Source organism: Procambarus clarkii, chromosome 89 (assembly GCF_040958095.1).
Source record: "Procambarus clarkii isolate CNS0578487 chromosome 89, FALCON_Pclarkii_2.0, whole genome shotgun sequence".
Lineage (NCBI taxonomy): Eukaryota > Metazoa > Arthropoda > Malacostraca > Decapoda > Cambaridae > Procambarus > Procambarus clarkii.
The window spans coordinates 10,737,870-10,761,483 of NC_091238.1; the positions used below are offsets into that span (position 1 = coordinate 10,737,870).

At 39.8% G+C, this 23,614-nt stretch overlaps 1 protein-coding gene across 32 annotated transcripts in view; it reads right to left on the minus strand.

Moving 5' to 3' along the window:
• Positions 1 to 23,614, minus strand: part of Cadps (calcium-dependent secretion activator 1) — a 537,366-nt gene that overhangs the window by 246,083 nt on the left and 267,669 nt on the right. For all 32 annotated transcript variants that reach the window (XR_011225795.1, XM_069317990.1, XM_069317986.1 and 29 more), the window contains 3 exons: positions 19,267 to 19,411; positions 11,009 to 11,115; positions 3,572 to 3,747 (listed from right to left, as the gene is read on the minus strand). Coding sequence is in view for 31 of the 32 variants with exons in the window: in XM_069317990.1 (XP_069174091.1) it covers positions 3,572 to 3,747; positions 11,009 to 11,115; positions 19,267 to 19,411 (428 nt within the window). In the remaining variant the exon portion in view is untranslated. The remainder of the gene's footprint in view (positions 1 to 3,571; positions 3,748 to 11,008; positions 11,116 to 19,266; positions 19,412 to 23,614) is intronic.

A 23,614-nucleotide genomic window follows, 5' to 3' on the forward strand; every position in this document is an offset into this window, starting at 1 on the left:
AGTTCCTCTCTGCCTCTCTCCTTACTGTCATGTAGTTGTTTCTTGCATCTTTGTATGGCTGGTATGTTTGGAGATTTGGCCTCTTCCTATATTGATTCCATTTTTGTGTCTTTTGGTCTCTGGCCCTCTCGCAATTTCTGTTGAACAAACTAATCCTGTTTCCTGGTTCTGCATCTCTGCTTTGGTATAAATTTTTTTGTGCCTTTATCATATATTTCACGACACTTGACATACATCTCATTTACTTCCTTGCCTAGCAACAAGTCTGTCCAATTATACTCATTACAAAAATTTCTAAGGTCCCCATAATGTCTTCTCCTGAAGTCAGGTTTTTCAACTGTTTCAACCTCTTTTATTTTCTGTTAATTTTAATTATGTAATCTGTTTATTTTCTTCCAGATTATAATGCATTGCATACTTTATTCCCAAAAAGACATGGTCACTTTTACCCAAGAGAGGAAGGTACTGAATGTCAAATATCTCTTCCTCTTTCCTGGTAAATATCAAATCTAGCATGGAGGGAACTTCCCCTTCCCTCATCCTCATAGCTTGTTTAACATGTTAATACAAGAATGTTTCCAGGATGAGGTCTACAAATCTACAGGTGCAAAAGCCCTCTGTTCTAGCTTCATATGCTTGCCAGTCAATAGATTTCAAGTTGAAGTCGCCGACTACCAACAGTCGTGATCTATTGTTATCCGCTCTCGCTATAATCTCTCTCATTATTGTTATAAGACCCTCTTGTTTATTATCCAGCTCCTCCTTTGTCCATGTGTTGCTTGGCAGTGGACTATATGCATTTATGATCATTAGTTTATCATCCTGATTGCAGATCTCTAGTGCTATTATGTCAACTTCTCCTGAATTGGCAATCATTATTTTGCTTACCTTTAGGTATTCTTTAACCAGCACAGCAATGCCACCACCTTTCCTAATTTCTCTATCTTGTCTCCAAACTGAGTAGCCCCTTGGGAATATGCCCTCGTTTAAAATATAATTTTCAAGTTTTGTCTCCGTGAGTGCAACAATGTCTGGCATCTGCAGCTGTATTACATCACTTAACTCCAGTATCTTTAATCTCACTCCATCTACGTTGGTGTATACAATTTTCAGAAACATGTCCCCTCTCTCCTTATTCTTCACTACTCCTTTCTCTAGCGAGAAATGGGGTAGTATGGGACTACAGTATGTATGGGTAGTATGACACGTGGTATGGGACCACACATGCGTATCAACCCTGGCTAACACCTACATTGACTTCAGTGTTGCACAACTGGGTGGCGCTGCCACTCACAGGGAATCAGCCAAATCCCATAAGTACAGAGAACTGGATTACCACTGCAATTTTGTCCCCATTGCTACCAAAACACTCGGCGCCTGGGGTAAGAGTGCCACTAGTTTTTTTTAAGGAACTGGGTTCTAGGCTAATTGAAACAACAAGAGACCCTACCCTAGAGCTACCAGCTTTTATATATATATATATATATATATATATATATATATATATATATATATATATATATATATATATATATATATATATATATATATATATATATATAAAGGATCCGTCTGAAGATGTATTATTAAATATGAAAGTACTTAAGGAAATTCCTGTCTTAATCCTTCCTTTCTTCCTTTGTGGTCTGACATTTTCACATTGTTCATCATGTGTTAATTTCTTCGTGATATTAATTTCATAACACCTTTCACACCTCGTCCAACCAGTAAAAACTTACATATTTAAATTTTTTTATATTTTTCTTACATTTGGATACAAATTAACAAATCTATCAAGAAAATATCCTTCTTGGAATGTTTTCATTTTTTGTGAATAGGCAGGTATGGCCATATTTCAATAGCCACATTCCGAGGGTTAAACATTAATTATTGAATGTGTACTGTTACTAATAACTGCCACTTAAAATTGTTATATAAAACTGTACACAGTCTGTTTATTCTCACCTTCAATTTATTATTGCTTACTGAGAAAATTACTTACTGTTGTTCTGTTGCAAAATTTGCAGTTCCAGTTATCATATAATTTTTTTAATTCTCCTCTTATGTCATAAATGTTCTTCATCTCATTTAGTTTTAACAGTTACCCTATTAACCCTTTAGTTGCGCAAGACATCATATGATGCGTTGAGTGACTTGCAGTAATGTGCGCTTGGCATCATATGATATTTTGGAGTACCACACAAGATTTAAACGGCCCGCGGATACACGGGGTTCACCACACCTTCATCAGAGCTCTTGTAAACAGACGCCATTTAAAAAAAATCGTGGGTCAAATTCCCGGGTGTGAGGGGGCCTCAGTATTGAGTGAGCTACCAAGCCTGACGCACGCAGCACGAGCTCACAGCACTGCTGTTCAGCTTGTGACCACAGCATCGCCTAAAAATGCCATAATATACATGTTCTTACTATTATTTTACGATGATATTATTACAGAAGAGCCTTGACTGTGATAAAACTGACCAGGGTTCTGATAATAGCAAGATTGTGGTGATATTTAGTGCTGTGTTCCATGGAGGGAGGAGTAATGCTGTGAGAGGGAGGGTGGTGGCGTTGTCTTCTGACTCTGTGCGGCCACCTTTTATTGACTGCACTCACCATACCAGCTTAGTGGTTCGCTATGGTGAACACAAATGTAGATACTTATATATAACGTGTGTATAGAGTGTAATAACACCAAAAGGTGTAGGTTGGGAGCCGCCATTTTGGTGAGGGAGGTGCATCGTCTGCACGACTTATCATGTTGTTTACTGGTGACCACTATGGTCTTTGGGTACCATACCAGTTTACTTGACAAGTATGGTGAATAAAACAGGTAGATACTTATATATAATGTGTATATATAGCGTAATAACACCACAAACAGTATTGTTGTAGGAGAAATATTATCTCTACTCCGGCCTGACAGCTGGTGAGCAACAGACCATCTGGGACGCATGCTGAGTCAGCGCCTATTTTTTGCTAAACTTCCCCACCCTATAGCGGGCAATATATGCCACTTACGATTTTTTTTTTATTATTTTTCCCATGATCAGTGAACACAAATTAACAGATTTAGAAGAAAAAATATATATATTTTTTTTTTGGTATGCACCTGTGGGTGACACATGCTAAATAGTCAGGCGCCATTTAGGGTTAAGCTTGTATATTGTTCACCAAATTTTTTTCCGCTCATTATTCCCAAAATGCTGTGTATTAGTGATTTTAAGCATTGTACTTTTCATACCTAGTTCTTTTTCTAGTTCTAGTTCTCCACTGTTCTTTTATCTTATGTATGTACTTTTACCTAATAATAATAGTAATAATTATTTATTAGCTGTGTTGTGTTGTATCCTGGGAAATGGTCAGTTGTTGGCTAGACAAAACCTCGATATGTTGAACAGGCTTCCTGTTTCTGATAATGGGAAACATTTAAAACTAATCATTTTATATGACTATTTTTTTTTAATGTTTATAAATGACTTTTATAAAATCAACTCATATATTAAAAACAGCAATTACTGAAGTAGTAAATCCACAGAATCACTTAAAATTTAGTAACATATTACATTACCTGATACAGGTTCAATATAGTCAACAGTGTAGCCATCTAGTTGCATCATCTCCGTAGGTTCACTCTTCTTCTCTCTATAGCTACACATAGCAAATGTGTACTGTGAAACTTGAACTAGACAAAAATACCGTTTTTTCCATTTCTTCCAACAACTTTTTCCTAGAGCATACAGATAACTGAAAAAACAATATTATTATTTACTAATATATACACATTTCTCAAAATTGGTTTCACTTTTTCTACTGGGCTTGGGCACAACATGAGAAGATTGTCTACTTACAATGCAGGAACTGGAGCAGTTTTTAAGTTTAGCATTGATCTCAAGAATGATTATTTTTCTTGTTAAAAGAAAATCATAATACAGTACTATACAATAGCTCAAACCTTGACCGATATAACTTGTGAGGCATGTGAAGTGAGAGTCCTCTACACTGCTGGGAAATGAGTTTGTTCTAGCTTAACACTTGAAATGTGCATACCATCTTAAGATGTTTGATCTAAGGGCACATAACACACTAAGATGGTTTAGGTACATTCCAATATGTGAAACTCCCACTGGTATACAGTATGCAGACGAGGAGTCACAATAACGTGGTTGAAATATGTTGACCAAACCACACACTAGAAAGTGAAAGGACGACGATGTTTCGGTCTGTCCTGGACCATTCTCAAGTCGATTGTGATTTGAGAATGGTCTAGGATGGACCGAAATGTCGTCGTCCCTTCACTTTCTAGTGTGTGGTTTGGTCAACATGGTATGCCCAACTGGCCTTTGAGGCCTCCAGCAAACAACTGCCATCTTGAAAAATGACGATTTTTGGGACATTTTTCTTATGCTTAGAGCATGCCTTTTAACAATATAAGCAGACAAAAACCTTGTTTTGAATACTATTTGTCTGTGTGTGTATACATATAATGCCTATGTAATCCTTGCATAATGCAAGAGTTAAAGATGAAACATTCACTAACTACAAAAATAATTGAACAGAAAACTAAGAAGAGAGGTATAAATATTTTCAGTTAACCCCTAAATGCACTGGATATTTATAGTGTTTCTGTGGAGAGCCCCTTCAGCTCCCTTGAGCTATACTGGGCTGATGTGTATATATTAGACCATGGTAACAGTCAGTTGATGGATTTCTAAGCCTACCGAGGAGAAGTGCCAGAACCTGGCCCCCCCTCAAGAAAGGCACGAAAAGCAAATGCCTACAGACACCCCCCCATGTAATTGGAAGCAGTCTATGTCTGCCATCTACCAGGTCAGGCACCCCAGAAAGGTAGGAATTCCAAAACAGAGTACAGTTGGTTAAAAATTGCAAACCGAAAGCCAAATTAGCAAGCAGAACTCCCCAATCGAAAACAAGTAATCAAGCCTGATGTCACCACAGCCGCCACGCCTCTGTCTGTACAACTCCCCCCTCCCTGGGAGGGAAAAAGGGGGAGGGTGTCCTAGACCTCCCGCGCTGCAACCCAACCCCAGTTCAGAGCCGAATTTCAAAAACACAAAAAACGACGAGGGAGGGAGGGATGCTGGGAAGCATTTGGATCTTACCCAGAAAATGGCAATTCATTACATTCTATGCTGGTTATCTGTGGAGAGCCCCTTCGGCTCTCCGGAGCTACCTAACCAAAGATAAAGGAAAAGAGGGACTTACCAGGGAGGCGGCCACCAATCGCTACTCAACTCGAAGTCGAGACAACTGGCTGCAACCTGAGACCCAAGGCTACACACACCCGAGAAGGGCCAGGAACATTAACAAGGTACCGTGCAGCCAGGACTCTGTTCAACCTCCAAAAGCCCCATGCCCGAATGCCAGCCCAAGACATATTACCAAAAACAGCAGCCAAAGACGCAAACTTACGAATGTTGTGGGCACGGGGATAAGCCACAAGCTGGCCGGACTGAATAATCCTGCTGATGACCTGGAAGACCCTCGCCCTAGAAAAGGGAAGAAGGGAATCAAGGCCCACCCAAAGTGCGTCCCCTGCCACTGTGGCCATAGCATGCAGATAACAGTGAAGAGCTGGAACTGGACACACTACATGATGTACCCTGGGCCAAACCAACCAAGCATCAACAACCCAAGGGCCCCTTCAGAATGCAGCAGAATCATTCTTTGCCAGAAAAGGAGATGGCTGCAAACAAACAAAACAACCCCCAAGACCAAAAGAGCAGAAACCACTGCGTGGGAGAGCATGAAGCTCCCCCAACCTGATCCCCAGAGGCCAATGCCAACAAGAAAAAAGCCTTACAAAAACAGTCCTAAACCAAAGGGGGGCTACCACAAACCGAGAGAAAAGAGAGCACCTGGTCTAACGACCAGGACGGCTCAGGCGGAGCATGAGCAGGCCGGAGGTAAAACAATGTCTGAGAAAGCTTGCGGAATGGAGCAGAAGTGACATCCACTCCAAACGCAAGCTGAAGCAGCTCTGCCAGCACCGCACGATATAAGGCAACAGTATTTGGCATAAGATGACGGTCCTGAAACAACCAAGTGAGAAAGGACAAAACATCTTTGATCAGAAATCAAAGATTTCTGATCAAACCCTTTCATTTCAACCCTATCAGAAATCAAAGATTTCTGATAGGGTTGAAATGATCGGGTAAAAATGAGATGTGTGAAATCTTAAATGAAAGTTCCAAAGTGTGTTCGTACAAATTAAATCTTCAGAAAACCAAATACAATAAGAATTCCAGAGAACAACATTCAGCACATAGAGATGTCTAGAGATGAAGTTAAAAAATGCTCAAGGAGCTGAGAAAGAACAAAGCAGTTGGCCCAGATGGAGTTTCACCATGGGTTCTGAGAAAATGTGCACCTGAGCTCAGCATTCCCCTTCAACTGATTTTTCAGGCATCTCTATGTACAGGAGTCGTAGCAGATATGTGGAAAAAGGCTATCATAGTTTCAATCTACAAAAATGGCAGCAGGGAAGACCCCCCTCAATTACAGATCTGTATCATTGACTGAAAACATGAGATTCTTTTTCACCCACAGCGTTATAAACTTGCCTACCCACTGAAGTCGTATATGCAAAAACCCATTTACATTTTAAAGTCCAACCTCGAAAAGATCAAGGCAAATTGGGGGAGCCTTTGAGAAGCCGCCAGGTTCCTATCCTCGTCAAACCACTAGTGTCGGTGGCCTTCAGGTAAAATTCAGGTAAAATATTGAGGGAATAAACAAGGACAAGGATACCCTTTTCAAATTAAGAAAAATAGAACACGTAGAAATAGGAGAAAGAGTTGCAAATGCAAATAAGACAGACAAGATTAAAAACACCTTATTAAGAGACATGATTAAAAACACGTTCCTTATATAATTGTTACCTAATGTTGGTAATGAATAAAGTTTATTCCTATTGATGCATATAATAGGCTCATGAAATAAATGGGTCTCTAGGAGTAGGTTTCAACTGAGCTGAGGTTAGATTACAGCTCTTGCTTGCAGTGTCACCAGGTCCTTATATGATCATTCCTTTATAATAGTTCCCTATGTGATAGCTTCAAAGTACATTCTCATAAAATAAATGAGTCTGTAGGAGCAGACTTCAGATGAGTTGAGATAGGATAACAGCTCTTGCTTGCCGTTTTACTTGGTACAGTACATCATTTGACAGCCCTTATGGACCCTAGTCTTAGTTAACAACAACAAAAAACTTGTACAGAATGAAGGGTATTCAAAAAATTAAAAAGCATTAAAAGAAGAAGTGAAAGACACCTCCATCGATAGTTGCTAGAGCAAATATTGCAGAATTAGAACAACAAAAGTTTTAAACTCAGGTATAAATTACTAAGAGGCAGAGTCTGAAGAACTACTGTAGATCTTACTCCTAATGACACTGACATAAATAGAGATAAATACGCACTCAGGCAATCGGGAAAATCACATATACTAAACTATGTATGTCAGTGCATCATCTTTGTTATATAGCATGATCATGAATGCAGGACAATAAACATCTTTAACCTTTAAACCATGCAATACATACATATACGATGGGAGTAACTGTCATGGACTGGCATACATCGTACATATACGATTTGAGGGTCTAGCACACAATTTTAAATGCCCAGCAAGGAATAGGGGCAGCTATAGTCCAGTCATGATCGATAGTAAACAGACTCCATCTTTGAAAAAAATCATGGGTAACATTACTGGGTGTGAAAGCCTCAGTAATGAGGGAGCAACCAAGGCTGGCACATGCAGCATGAGCTAACAGCGCTGCTGTTCAGCTTGTGACCACAGCATCGCCTAAAAATGTCAAAATATATATGTACATGCTATTATTAGTGATGATAGTATTAAAGAAGACCCCTGACTGTGATAAAAATGACCAGGATTCTGATAATAGCAGGATTGTGGTGATATTTAGCGCTGTGCTCTATGGTGGTAGGAGTAATGCTGAGGGAGGGAGGTGGCATCGTCTTCTGACTTTGTGTGGCCACCTTTTATTGACTGGACTTACCATACCAGCTTAGTGGTTTGCTATGGTGAACACAAATGTAGAGACTTATATATAACGTGTGTGTGTAGAATGTAATAACAGCACTAGGAATATGTTGGGAGCCACCATTTTGGTGAGATAGGTGTGTCGTCTGCATGACATGTAGTGCTGTGTACTGGTGGCCATTATGCTCTTTGGGCACCATACTAGCTTATTTGTAAAGTTATGGTGAACAAAACATGTAGATACAGTACTTATATATATAATGTGTGTATATATAGTGCAATAACACCACAAACAGTATTGTTGGAGGAGAAATATTAGTGCGTCTGGCCCTGAATCAGTGAGGGAGACAGCCGCCAGCTGACTGTGTGTGTAGCTATGTCTCTCAATTTATTTTATTTATTTATTTATTTATTTATTTATTTATTTATTTATTTATTTATTTATTTACTTATTTATTTATTTATTTATTTATTTATATACAAGAAGGTACATTGGGTTTATAAGAGCACAGAGCACTGAAGTTATACAATCTTGTAAAGCCACTAGCACGCATAGCGTTTTGGGGAGGTCCTCAACCTAACAAATAAATTTAAGAAGGTAATTTCTAGCAAAATTAGAAAATGTTTACAGGTACATTGTAAGAAAGTATAAAATACATTGTAGGAAAGTATAAAAATACAATGTAAGAAAATATAAAAAATACATTGTAAGAAAGTATACAAAAATACATTGTATAAGAAATTTGGCAGAAAAAAAAAGTTGGTACATTAAAGTAAATTTAAGGGTTATCCACAGGTACATAATTTGAGGATTATTGCAAGATATAATGTAGCAAATGATATAATGCCATGTGGGGTTTGTTTTGTTATGCCTACCTTTCTGGGTGCCTAACCCCGGTCGATGGCAGAGAAGGAAAACCCCAACCACAAGGGGGTTTTCCAGGGGCATTGCTCCCTGAAACCTCTCTGAAGGGGCCAGGTTCTGGCACTGGTTCCTGGTAGGTCTGAACTCCTTAGCTAATGTCCCGGTCTAATATAAAATACATTAGCCCGATAAGCTCCAGGGTGCCTCCAGGGCTCACCCAAAAAATGGCGTTTCATTACATTCAACGCTAGTTTTTTGCCAGACTTCCCCGCCCAATTGTGGCCAAAATATGCCTCCTACAATTTTTTATTATGTTTCCTGTGCTCGGGGAAATGAACACTTGTACAGTGTTGAAAATGAACATTTTTATATGACGAAAAAAAAAATTGAATTTTTTTCTTGCACCTAGCGGTGTTGAAGGCATTAACCCCTGGGCTGCTCTGGGCTATATGGCCTGCAACACCCACAGGCACAACAACAAAAATTTCAAAAAAATATTTTGTCTTATAAAGGTTTTCATTTGTGTTCCCTGATCATGGGAAAAATAATAAAATCGTAGGTGGCATATTTTGCCCGCAATAGGACGGGGAAGTCTGGCAAAAAAGAGGCATTGACAAAGCAAGCACCAGAGGTGGCCAGCTCCGCTCCAGCTGTCAGGCGGGAGTTGCCACAAAGATATTATTACCTAATTATTTATGTCTCTGATTTTTCTAAGCTTTTTTGCAGTAATATTATTCAATAGTGTAATATATTTATATATTAAAATGGGTGAACCATCGCTATACTCGAAGGTATTGTGATCATATTAGCGATTCAATTATATATGTTCACAAAACAATAGACAAATAGAGTTGCTGTTATTACACTATATACACATTTTATATGTAAGTTTCTGCATGTTTTGTTCACCATAGTAAACCACTAAGCTGGTATGGTGAGTCCAGACAGTAACAGGTGGCTACAAACAGCTGATGCTCCCTCCCTCACTGGTTCAAGGCCAGATGCACTAACATTCCTTCTTCAAGTATACTGTTTGTGGTGTTATTACACTATATATACACATGATATATAAGTATCTACATGTTTTGTTCACCATAACTGTTCAACAAAATGGGTATAGTGCCCAAAGAGCATAGTGGCCACCCTTACACAGCATGACAAGTCATGCAGATGATGCCACCTCCCTCACCAAATGGCTTCTCCCAACACTCCTTTTGCTGTTATTACACTATATATATAATTGTTAAATATAAGTATCTACATTTGTGTTCACCATAGTGAACCACAAAGTTGGTATTGTGAGTGCAGACAGTAACAGGTGGCCACACATATTCAGCAGATGATGCTGCATCCCTTCCACCCTCAACATTACTTCTCACACAGCATCTTGAGGTTATCTTGAGATGATTTCGGGGCTTTTTTTTTAGTGTCCCCGCGGCCCGGTCCTCGACCAGGCCTCCACCCCCAGGAAGCAGCCCGTGACAGCTGACTAACACCTAGGTACCTATTTTACTGCTAGGTAACAGGGGCATAGGGTGAAAGAAACTCTGCCCTTTGTTTCTCGCCGGTGCCTGGGATTGAACCCAGGACCACAGAATCACAAATCCAGTGTGCTGTCCACTCGGCCGACCGGCTCCCCATACTGCAAATTATCACAACAATCCTGCTATTATCAGAATCCTGGAGATTTTATTACAGTCAGAGGTCTTCTGTAATACTATCATCGCTAAATAATACCAGCTACATATATATTTTACATTTTTAGGCAATGCTGTGGTCACAAGCTGACCAGCAGTACTGTGAGCTCATGCTCCGTGCGCCAGCCTTGGTGACTCACTCAGTACTGAGACTTTCACACCCAGAAATGTTGTCCAGGATTTTAAAAAAATGGTGTCTGTTTACAAGAGCCCTGAGGAAGCTGATGTGAACCACGTGTAGCCACAGGCCATTTAAATCTTGCGCGGTACTCCAAAACGTCAAATAAACTGGTGCGCACTTTCGAGTCAGTTACCCAACACATCATATGAAGTGTTGTACAGTTTAAGGGTTAAGGCCCAGAGCAGCATAAGGATTAATAATATTTAACCTGGTCTAAAAATATGCCTTTTTTTTACTTACCCACAGTGTTTGAGGTTTTGTGGTTTATCCATTCTAACTGCTATCTTAATTCTAAGGTTATTTTCAGGAGAATTTTTTGGTACTTGCATCTTGTACCATTCAGGTATCTGTAAAAAATTAATAATATTTGCTTTAGATACAATGCAGATTAAATATAGAAAAAATATCTTGAAAATATTAAGCGTCTTTAACTACTATGCTAATCTTTCACCTGCAACATTAAACACATTTTTTAAAGATCATATGCAATCAAGAATTAAATTTCTTTTAACCACTGCACTGTGCCAAACAACAAATGCCGTTTGCCCATTACTGTGCCACCCATCAAAAGTATTTTTTATTTTTTTTGTACATAGTCGAAATGCGAGCACGGTAGGTTGGGTATGTAATGGACTCCTGGCACCTTCATTGAGAGGCAGCCATCTTGAAAAAAATTCCCAGATCTACCTAGGGCTGCTGGCAGGATCAGTTCTGAACGAGCAACCAAGGGTGGCGAATGCGCCTCTGGTTCCCAAACACCTGTCCGACATGGTGTTGAAAGATCGCTCTCCGTCAGCGAAATTCAGACCTTATTGTTTGAAGAACATAAGGGTCATGATATTGATGAAGCTAGGCACAATAAGGACCTAACACAAGGGTTGGATGCACATGACCCTCGTCACGGCCCTCGTGGATTTGTTCATTTGATGCATCACACAATTGTGATTTCTGTTTGTAATGAAGTAAGGGTGAAGAGGGAGAACGGCCTATTGACATAGCTTGAGTGCATGGGAGGAGTTGTGTAAAACCCTGGTTTGTGCCTCAAGAGGCTGCAGGATCCATTAAGTTCAGTAGAACTTTGGTTTCAACTCCTTTTACCATGTCGTAGCTCAGTCGATTAAGGCAGCGTCTGGGATACTCTCCGACACAGGTTCAAATCCTCGTCACGGCCCTTGTGGATTTGGTAAATTCGACAATTATTCTTCCACCGGTGGATAAATACGTCAATCGCAGACAAAGCTAAGGGCACTGGGTGCCTACTGTACAAACGCAGATAAGGTCTATAAACCCTACAGTAGGCTGGTGTTTATGCCAGATCCAGTAACATAGATTTCTTTCAAATATTGGATTTACATAAAATTATATATTTTTGGGGTTATATATTTAATTTAGCAACATTATTACAATAATAAGAGCTATAAAAAATACTTATTTTAGAACTGATCTATTAATTTTATTATTTCAAGGGTGTAGGTCACTGAACTGTGGCAACGAAATTGAACAAAATACGCATGGTGTTGTGTGCACACAGATTAGACCCGTCCACTCGTGCTGGAGTTGTGCCGCCAATAACATGAATAATTTCTCAAATAGCAGATATCTATCATATTACAGTATATTTTTGTCTTTATTTAGTTTAGTTTAATTAGAATAATAAAGAGTTATTAAAACACCAGTTTTAGAAATGATTTATTAATCTGAAACGTTCAAAATCGTGAGTCACTTAACTATGACCATACAGACGAAAGTGAGTGAAACCTCATTGTAAAGTGAGGCTTACTGTACAGTATTCCTTTATCTGTCCACCCTCATTCATCTTGTTTCATCACAGAAAATGTATATAAGAAGATTTCAACACATTAGCTAGCTATTCACGCTTCAGCCTTTAAATTAATTTACAAAAATACGTGTGCCACAAATCAGTGAACGAAAATCATTGAAACTCAGTTGTTCACTTGTGTGGACCAATCTGGCTGGTGTTTTGTTAATATGCGTTACTTGTTATGTGGACCATTCTGGCTGGTGTTTGTTTCTTATGGTTCACTTGTTATGTGGTCCACTTGTGTGGTCCACTTTTTTTTTTTTTTTTTTTTTTTTTGAGATATATACAAGAGTTGTTACATTCTTGTACAGCCACTAGTACGCGTAGCATTTCGGGCAAGTCCTTAATCCTATGGTCCCTGGAATACGATCCCCTGCCGCGAAGAATCGTTTTTTCATCCAAGTACACATTTTACTGTTGCGTTAAACAGAGGCTACAGTTAAGGAATTGCGCCCAGTAAATCCTCCCCGGCCAGGATACGAACCCATGACATAGCGCTCGCGGAACGCCAGGCGAGTGTCTTACCACTACACCACGGAGACCACTTGTGTGGTCCACTCATGTGATCGAACTTGTCATATGGGCAAATTATTAATTGTAATCTGTGATAGAATGGGAAAGTTTTCCACCAGTCTGTGAACTCTGTCTCGACATCGTAAGCAAATCCAAACATTCCCTGCTTCGGCGAACCATTGTTTGTCAAACCTGGTGAGTAAATCTGGCCTGAATAGTGTGCGAACTAGCCGTAGATTCGTTGAATCGAGGTTGTACTGAACATAGATGAATCATTTTCTGGGTTCAGTGATGATGCATCTGATAAAAGTAGCATAGATGAACAGTGTTAGCAGCTTCCATGGTGGTGTTTTCCATCAATCTTGTGAAGAATAGCTGAATCTCTTCCAGAATGGCTGAATCTCTTCCTCAATACCTGAATCTCTTAGAGAATACCTTACAAAGTGATTTTTTTCAAGACTACCTTACACTTCACAAGCTTGGCTACATACGACCTACAGGTACTAAAGCCAAGGGTGTATGTGAGTGTGTTATTTGCAAGCACACTATTTATTTATTTATTTATCTATATACAAGAAGAAACACTGGGTTTATGAGAGTACAGAGGAATGAAGTTTTACGTTTTTGTAAAGCCACTACCACGCATAGCGTTTCAGGGAGATCCTTAATCAAACATATAATTTTAAGAAGGTAATTTCTATCAAAATTAAAAAAATAATTTACAGGTATCTCTTATCTTGAGGTTATCTTGAGGTTATCTTGAGATGATTTCGGGGCTTTTAGTGTCCCCGCGGCCTGGTCCTCGACCAGGCCTCCACCCCCAGAAAGCAGCCCGTGACAGCTGACTAACACCCAGGTACCTATTTTACTGCTAGGTAACAGGGGCATAGGGTGAAAGAAACTCTGCCCAGTGTTTCTCGCCGGCGCCTGGGATTGAACCCAGGACCACAGGATCACAAGTCCCGCGTGATGTCCGCTCGGCCGACCGGCTCCCTATTGTAAGAACCGGTATTGTAAGAAAGTATAAAAATATATTGTAAGAAAGTATAAAAATGCATTGTATGAAAGTATAACAAAATACATTGTATAAGAAATTTGACAGAAAAAAAGTAGGTACATTAAATTAAATTTAAGGTTTATCCACAGGTACATTTTAGCATAATTTGAGGATTATTGCAAGATATAATGTAGCAAACTATGTGTATAACATGATATAAGATAACAACTGATTACAATGGTAAAGTTGTATGACACAGAACAAACATGAAGCGAACATCTGTTTTCACCTGGTGCATCGAGAGCGAAATCGGGCTGTGTACCATGAACTGTTTCGTTGATTATCACTCCCTTCTGAATTACTGAGTGTGTAATACAGTGTGTTACTGTGTAAATAGTGTGTGAAACTGTACATATTGTAATTTTAGTGAATTTTGAACAAGTAATATTGTGACAATAAACATTTATTGTAGACACATTACTGACACATGTATCACAGTTCCATGGAACATTAAGAACATTCTAATGCATACATATTGTAAAGGACACAAATATGCATCATATACGATAAAATAAACAAATAAATTTGCATTGGAAATATATAGAATAAATGAAAAAATATTTGTGGCAACTCGCAGTGCTTGAATGGCCCGCGCAATTGCCTCTGGGAGCTTCACGCGTGGGCGCACAGCAAACACGCCCCCCTTCTCCACGTCCCCACAGACAAAGTAAGGGTAATTTATTAGTTTTTTTTACATGTACGTGTTTAGTGAAGGGAATTTATTTTAAAAAGATTAAAAAAATTGGGAACACTTGATTTTCGGCGGACAGGGGGAATGTCCCAATAAACACGGCACATCACAGTAGTTAAAGTATTATTATTATTATTATTATTACACAGAAATCACAATAGCCTGATGCATCAAATGATCAAATCCACAAGGGCCATGATGAGGGTTCGAACCTACATCCGAGAGGATCCCAGACCTGCCTTAATCGACTGAGCTACGACATGGGTATGAATTGCAGCCGGGAAATCAACTTGACCTACCACGGATCCTGCAGTCTCTCCGAGACACAAACCAAGGTTTTTACACAATTCCCCGATGCACCCGAGCTCTGTCAATAAGCTGTTCTACCTCTTTGCCATTACTTCATTACACACACAAATCACAATAGCATGATGCATCAAATGAACAAATCCACAAGGACCGTGACGAGGGTTCGAACCTACATCCAAGAGTATCCCAGACGCGCCCTAATCGACTGAGCTACGACATGGATAGTAACTACCACTCTGTTTACGAAAGTGAATTTTCTTATATTTCTCTGGCAGCTTTGTTTCATTAGTTTAAATCTATGATGTCTTGTTCTTGAAGTTCCAGATTTCAGGAATTCTTCCGTATCAATTTTATATATTCTGGTTAGGTTAGGTTAGGTTAAGGTGGTTAGGTTTCATTGTCCTTGAAGTTGGCTTGGTCTGTGATAAGGTTACATGTGACCCTTATTATAAAAAGCATAGAATGGGTTGGAGAAGGTGGGTGTTGCTTGGAGCATTGCACTTGGTATGCTGTGATGCAGAGAGACAGGTGCTTATGATGTTTCTTCTTGTTGCTAAGCTTGTGAGAGTTGTTTCTCTTTGGAGGCCCAAGATAGCTGAGTGCAGTGCTCCACTGATGATTTGTATGGCAGCATTTTACATGACCTCCCCTAGGCTCTGGTGAGTAGGTGTTGCTGAATATCCATATGTCTGGCAGAAGTAATCAATATAACTGCAGATGAACCTTGTGCTATAATGGAGCTAAATTTTGTAGTGTACCCTTGGGAAGGCACCCGTGAGGACTTTAAGGCAACTTGTTTTAAATGTGTTATATTCATTCTGCAGATAAACAGTACAGAGTTAAAGTACTTTCTTAGGTTCTCATTTATAGATGATGTGTAAATGACTTACTCTATAGTTAAAATGTGCATTTAACATTTTTTTGTGTGCTTGTTCAGAGTCTGTCCACAACACTCAAATGCTGGAGTACAGAACTTAGATGTTGAATTGAAGAACCAGATGCCTAGAAAAATATTTAAATACCAGGGTACAAAACTAGGATACCAGTTTACAACATTCAGATGCTTAGTGCAATGTTTTTCACTAGGTATCTAGTACATACAAGTAAATTCCCTGTAACCTACCTACCTTACCCCTGTATTGTCAAACAATGTCTGTTTTTTTTAAACACCGCTGTTTGTCGATCTAATTATATTTGTGCTGCTTTTTTCAGCCATGTTCTCCCCTTTCTTATTTTTATTTTTATTTGTTCTCAACACATTTTATACTTTAAACTCAATTAGTATTAAGTTTTAGTCTTTAATGTTTTCCCTGCCCGAAACACTTTGCGTAATAGTGGCTTTAGGCATTGTATGTACTAGCTCTATCTATAAACCTATCAATTTTTGTAAAAATCTCTTGTATGTATGTACCTTACCTGAATAAACATTAATTTTATTATTTTTTAAATACTGGTTCAGTAATAGGGTTTTTGATTTGTGGAGCCAATTATTGCATAACGTGGTGGAGGTGAGGTCCCTTGATTGTTTCAAGCGTGGGCTGGACAAATATATGAGTGGAATTGGGTGGTTATAAATAGGAGCTGCCTCATATGGGCCAATAGGCCTTCTACAGTTACCTTTATACTTATGTTCTTATGTTCAGATGTCAAGGTATAGCACTGAGACGATGGGATACAGCACTCAGATGCTGAGGTGTAATACAGAATTATGTATTAAATGTGTAAATATGTATAGTAAGTTGTGTAAATGTTAAATGATAGTGTGATGTTTAATTTACTTTCAATGTAATATTTATAAATATATATTATATAGTAATATATATAGTAGTACTGTAATATAGTAGTAATATATAAATATGTATAATATATTATATAAAGTATAATGGGGCCAAGACTTACGATGCTAATCTGTTCCCAGAGATGGATTGTAAGTTGAAATATCTTAAATCGAAGCGATTTTTCCCATAAGAAATAAAGGGAATTGAATTAATCCGTTCCCCACCCTCCAAAATATTAATATACAAATATATTTTATACTGAATACAATGTTTTTTCTAACTACAATACAGTACCAAAGTGTCTCTTACCTTTATGGAGGGCTCTTGATGGCGTATGGAAGATGGTGATGAGGGGGGAGGAAGAGAGTTGTTCCTGTTTGGAAGGGGAGTCCCCTTCCATTATCACATCAGGCAGTGATGTTTTCTCTGGGGTACTCTCTCGCCTACGTTTTGCCTGAATACCACTAGGACCTGGTTGTGGTTCAGTGCTTGATGTCTCACTACAAATTTGTCAAGAGGCATTTGTTTTTCCCTTCATTTTAACATCTGTCTGTAATGATGCATCACAGTGTCATTGAGTAGGTTAAGGCAGCAACCTACTGCAGCTTGATTTGGGTGAGTTGTTTCAGCAAAGGTTTGCAATTTTTCCCATGCTGTACACATTTTCTTAATTCTTGAGGAAGAGACATTCTGTACTCTTGTTTCTGCTCTATGGTCATCCTTACATGGGTTTTCATATGTTGAGCCTTACCACTGACTTTCCTGGGACTCATGGCGTGATATATAATAATTACTTTAATGTTCAAAATGCAAAAAATCACCACAAAAGCGGAATTTCTTATAGGCGCGATCGTCACTAAGCGGGCAGCTGTAGTAAACTAAGGCAGATTGGCCGCGTGACTGGGAACCACGCGCTCGGTCGACCCGAACGTGTACCAACAAATATCGTAAGTCGACGACACCATCGGATGTCGAGTCGCATTTTTCGATGAAATTTACATCGTAACTCGAAATTATCGTAAGTAGGGGCAATCATATGTCGAGGTGCCACTGTATAGCATTTTTCACTGTCCAATCATTGTCAGTAATTAGGCTGACAGACAGCAGCTTTTCCCCCCTTTCCCACTGGTTTTGTTCCTTTACTAGGTCAGCACAAAGGTACTTCCTTTTCAAAGTAATACAAATTTTTATGTTTTGTTCTGCTTTACAATTTTTTCTGTTTTGTCAGATACGATAAATTATATCCTAGATTTTATTTCATAAGATTTTTAAAATGATTGCATATGATCTTTTAAAGTTTTGAAACTTTAAAGTTTTTGAAAGTTTTGATTACTGAAATTAGTAAAAAATTAATGCCTCATTAACAGAACAAAAACTAATGATTTTTGTACATATCTCAGTGCTTCAAAAGAATGATTCCTTATAATTTCCACAAATGTAAGCCTTTTTAAAGTCTTGCTAGTAAAACCATGAATTAACAGAATATATCTGCATTATGTTCTTGATCTCTCAAACTCTTGCAAAATGTAAACAAAATATGAAAACTTGATAAGTAGTGTACTCAATAATCTTGTTAATGATAAATTAGAAAGGCTATCATATTTATTTATTTATTTATATATATTTATTTATTTACTAATATATATACAAGAAGGTACATTGGGTTTGTGAGGATACATAGCATGGTGTTAACATTCTTGTAAAGTCACTAGTACGTGCAGCGTTTCGGGCAGGTCCTTAATCTAACATATAATTTTAAGTAGGTGAATTCTAGCAAAATTTATAAGGTGATAATAGGTACATTACAAGGAAAAACAAGAGAGATGAGAGAGATTAGTAGGTATATTAAAGCACATCTGTAGCTCTGGGTGATTGCATTGACAGCTTGATTTGTAATTTAACAAAGATTAATAGGCACAATACAGCATGTTGATAGCACATAAGAAAAACAGCAATGATCACAATGGTAAAGTTGTTTGGATTAGGTACATAAAGATTGGGGGATTGGGTAGCACTAGATACAGTGCAATTTTAAAGCACAAGGTAGGACACTATGAAGATGATATTAGGTACTTTTTGTTTTTGTTTTTGAATGAGGCAAAAGTTGGACAGATTTTCAATTCATTAGGGAGTGAGTTCCATAGACTAGGTCCCTTTATTTGCATAAAGTGTTTACACAGATTAAGCTTGACTCATATATGAATGATCCATTTTATTTTTATTATTATTATTATTATTATTATTATTATTATTATTATTATTATTATTATTGTAATTACAGTATATAATTATTATTTGAAAAAACAGAAGCCTTCCCATGTGACTGACCTTGGATGAAAGCGCTGTGGGATGAAGTACAACCTTGCCCAACTCCTTATCATCAAGAGAGAGCATGGAAGCAGATTCTGTGTATAGCTTAATCTTAACAGCAGGCAATGGATGTGTTGTGGTAAAGTCACCTTGTGTGTCCCACCTGAAGTGACAGTGATGATGAAGAAGAATTTAGATTATTTAAATGTTAATAAACAAAAGTGAAAAAATAATCTGGTATATATAACACATCATAAAATGTTTAGTGAATTAAGTCATTGTCAAAACTAATACAAGTACAATATAATATGCAAGCTTTAAGAATAGTGTCTGAGTAAATGCTTCCTGAGCAATAAGCCAATTGGACCACCAGCACAATGTCACTACACTAGGCTTAGTGACTTCCTTTACAAGCTTGTTAAGCATCTTTGCAAGTGATCTTAACAGGGATAAATGGTGAGTAAGGGAAAGAATGGCAAGTCTAACTTAGGACATCACAGAGGGACCAACCAGCCCATTATGACAGGATAGAGCGATACCCTCAACAACCCTAAGAGCACTAACTAGTAACACAAGAAATACAAATTATAGTGTTATTCATCCCACCATCATCAGGTGGTAATACATTGTATTAGTGGCTTCATTTGTATGTGTAACTCCTGTCACTAGAATTATTCCTCATGTTCTTTGTGTACACATTCTTATGAATACAATTATTAATTATGAATACTATCCTGAGCTTTGCCGTGGCAGGATTTATCCATTATCTTACGGTTTACTTCACAAAATTATTAACTAGTTTTTTGTGGCACCAGTTATTTCTTACCAAAAAAGCTTAGTTACAAAGTTATCATCCCTGGCACTGTCAAAGATTAATGACCCCAGAGTACCTTGTAGTGTAGTCAACAGCACTTTCACTCAATGTATTTCACAAGTGATATTGGCCTGTGTCTGCAACCTGTCCTCTTAAAAATAACGTCACTTTTGGCTCGTATGCGCGCTATGGCCAAATTTGGACGTAATTTGAAATGAAATCGACTCACAAAAGTGACGTACTGTTCCGTTTTCTGTTTGAGTCGTCCGGCCGACTCTGTAAGGTTAGAATAGACGACTTTCAATTCACGTTTTTCATACCGTTTTGAAACTTTATGAGAATTTCCTGCCCACCTAACCTATAAGAAGACCCTTAACTTACTGTTGTTGAAAAAAAAAATCCGAAATTTATTTTCATTTTTTTTTTATTTTCAAATTACGTCCAAATTCGGCCATACGGGCAAACGGCCAAAAGCGACGTTCTTTTTAAGAGGACAGGTTGGTGTCTGAGCCCTGAGCAGGGAGGAACAATTGAGCACTGCTCCTTAACTATTTGGTCTTTATTCATCCAGCATTAACTGGAGATCTAATTGTAAACCAATTAATGGATCATATTCCATGGAAAACTAGTAAAGTAAGACTTAAAATGAGCCGAGTTAAATAAAACATTAAGCTTGATAACATGCATCAGATTTTATTTGCCAATGTACACTAATGTGTAAAAACCCAGAATTGAATGTAATGAAATGCCTCTTTCTGGAGGAACCCCAAGGCTCCCTGAAGATATTTCACTGAGATTGTTCCATGCAATTGGGTTACATCAGACGTTGGAGTTCTGGTTGGCCTACCAGGGATTAGAGTTGAAACCTGGATCCTTCACAGATGTGCAAAGAGAAAGTGACAATTCTCCACAACAATAGGAAAGCATCCAGAAAGACAGTGAAGCTTTACACAAAACTGGATGGATACTAAAGACCAATGCCTCAAAAATGCCAAACAACTCAAGCAGCAATAGACCCATAGTACCATTGGTCTGCCGCTGGTGGCCGGATGGTCATCAGCTCAAGCCCAAAATTCTTTCCAATCTTCCTTTCTAAAATCCTGACAGCTGAGTGGACAGCGCTCGGGATTCGTTGTCCTAAGGTTCCGTGTTCGATCCCCGGTGGAAGCGGAGACAAATGGGCAGAGTTTCTTTCAATCTGATGGCCCTGTTCCTCTAGCAGTAAATAGGTACCTGGGAGTTAGACAGCTGCTACGGGCTGCTTCCTGGGAATGTATAACAAAAAGGAGGCCTGGTTGAGGACCGAGCCACGGGGACGCTAAGCCCTGGAATCATCTCAAGATAAGCTCAAACTAAGTCACTATAGTGATACATGATTGTGTTCAGCAAGGATTTTAAAAAGGAAGAGTCACAGCCTCAGAGTGGGGTTTGCCATCTGTGGCCGGACGGTCGTCAGCTCCAGCCCAATAATTTTTTTCAAAGCGTTATATGACAAAGAGTGCTGGGAAGACGGGACACCACGAGCGTAACTCTCATCCTGTAACTATAATTTCGTATTATTTTGTGTTAGGAAGAGTCATGGTCTGTGTGTGTGTGGGGTCACCCGCTGGGGTCACGACGGTCCTCAGGTCGACACTTAGGTAATTAGGTAATTACCAAATGCCACTACCAGGAAGCCTGGTTTCCACATGCAGTTATCTTCCTTGTCACTTCTGGAGCTGATGAATGCCACACTGATAAACTGATTAACCTGATATGAAGGGAAGGAGTCAGGGAGCCACCAGGGCTCATCCAGAAGGAGGCATTTCTTAAATTCAATTCTGGGTTTCTGGAGGGAGCTTCCCTAGTGGCTTCCTAAAGAAAACTAACCACAGAGAACAAAAACGGGACTTACCAGAAAGAAGGAGAGATGGCTTGCACTAAGACAAATCCAGGCTGGGAGATATAGCTGGGAGAGGCACGATCCATTATCGAGGCATAATCCGGGTTGCACAGGAGGTAAGCCACAAGGGCTTCCCACACCTCGTGAGGTGGGATGCAGGAGGCCGAAAACCTCTGGAAGAAAGGGACCAAAGTACCCAAGGGAACCCCGGAACCGAACCTGGGGAGGAGTTGATGACATATCAAACTCGTACAAAGAGGGGGGATAATAAAACCCCACCCTCTGCAATAACCCTCTCAGAGGGTACCAAAATCCAAGCGGGGTCAAATAGGGCCCAAGTTCCACAAGTTAGCCCCTTTTGAGAGGGGAGGAGTCCACTGGAAAAGCTGGAATGAAGGGGGCCCACTGATCAGACCCAGAAGTACCGGCTGGAGGAACAGGTTCGAATGCCTACGTCGCCACACCGGAAAGGGCATCCCCCGAAACTGCCAGAGTCTCACCACCAACTAAACCCTGCCCCGACTCTGAAACCCCTGAGACACTTTGGAGCCGGAAGCAGGGGAAGGGGGTAAAAATAGGACGAACAGCAGGGAAATGACAAAGGGGCACGGAGAAAACCAAAGTCAAGACAACTAACACCCCCACCAAGTCTGGGTCCCTATAACCAATACGGGGCAGTTTCGGGGCATCCAGGTGAGCAACCAATCTAGCGCACTGCAGCAACCTAAAATGTGCATGCAACATTAAAGCTGCTTGCACCTGAATATCATGATCAGTGGATTGGGTGAACTGGAGTACAAGCAAGCAACACCATTCGCAGGACTCCGGGTTGAAGGTGTCACCAACCCAACAGGCAGCATGATGGAGGCAGAACAGGTGACTGTCACCCCTGAGACAAGGGGACAGAGCAACCTTCAAACACGCATGAGGCGAGATGGGATCCGTGGGATGCATCCATCGGACCACTGAGCTCCAGTGGGTTTTTTCCAGGGCTCTTAGACGCTCTAAGGTAAGCCCAAACAAGGTACTGCTAACCGGCGCCCCAAACTACCAAACGAACTGCTAATTGCTGAACCCCTGGGACGTGTACACACATGGGGACTTAGCGGAGAACCACCAAGAAACAGAATGAAAAAGGGTCAACAACACCATGGGGCAGACCCTCCACCAGGCAGAAACAAAAATAAAAGAAAAATCCTGCATAAGTACTTCACCAGGCGGAACAAAGCCGGCCACTGTATTATGGTGAAAACAAGCTGCACAGTACCTTGCACCCGGAACAGTGATGGAGCTACCTCCTACCCAGAGGCAAACAGGGATGCATGAAACACCCCAGCTGACTCCAAGGGCAGGCAATCACCGAGCAGCAAAAGACCACAGCGGAGTTAGGTCCCAAGCGACTTGTGGAAGGGAACCCCAAGCCACAAGGGTAGTACTTACAGGGCACCTAGGGAAGATAGCCCTAGGCACATGCAGCCCGAGTACTGGTGAAATTACTGCTGGCTTGCACACCACCAAGGACAGGACCACACCACAAGGCACAACACTGGACAGAGTCTGGAGCCAGAGTCGCATGGCAGCCAGGTCTCACATCAGCTCCAGAACTAGGAGTGTGGGATAGCCAGTGTGGGGATCTGGGGCTCCCCCTTTTCCCTTCCAGGGAGGGAGGG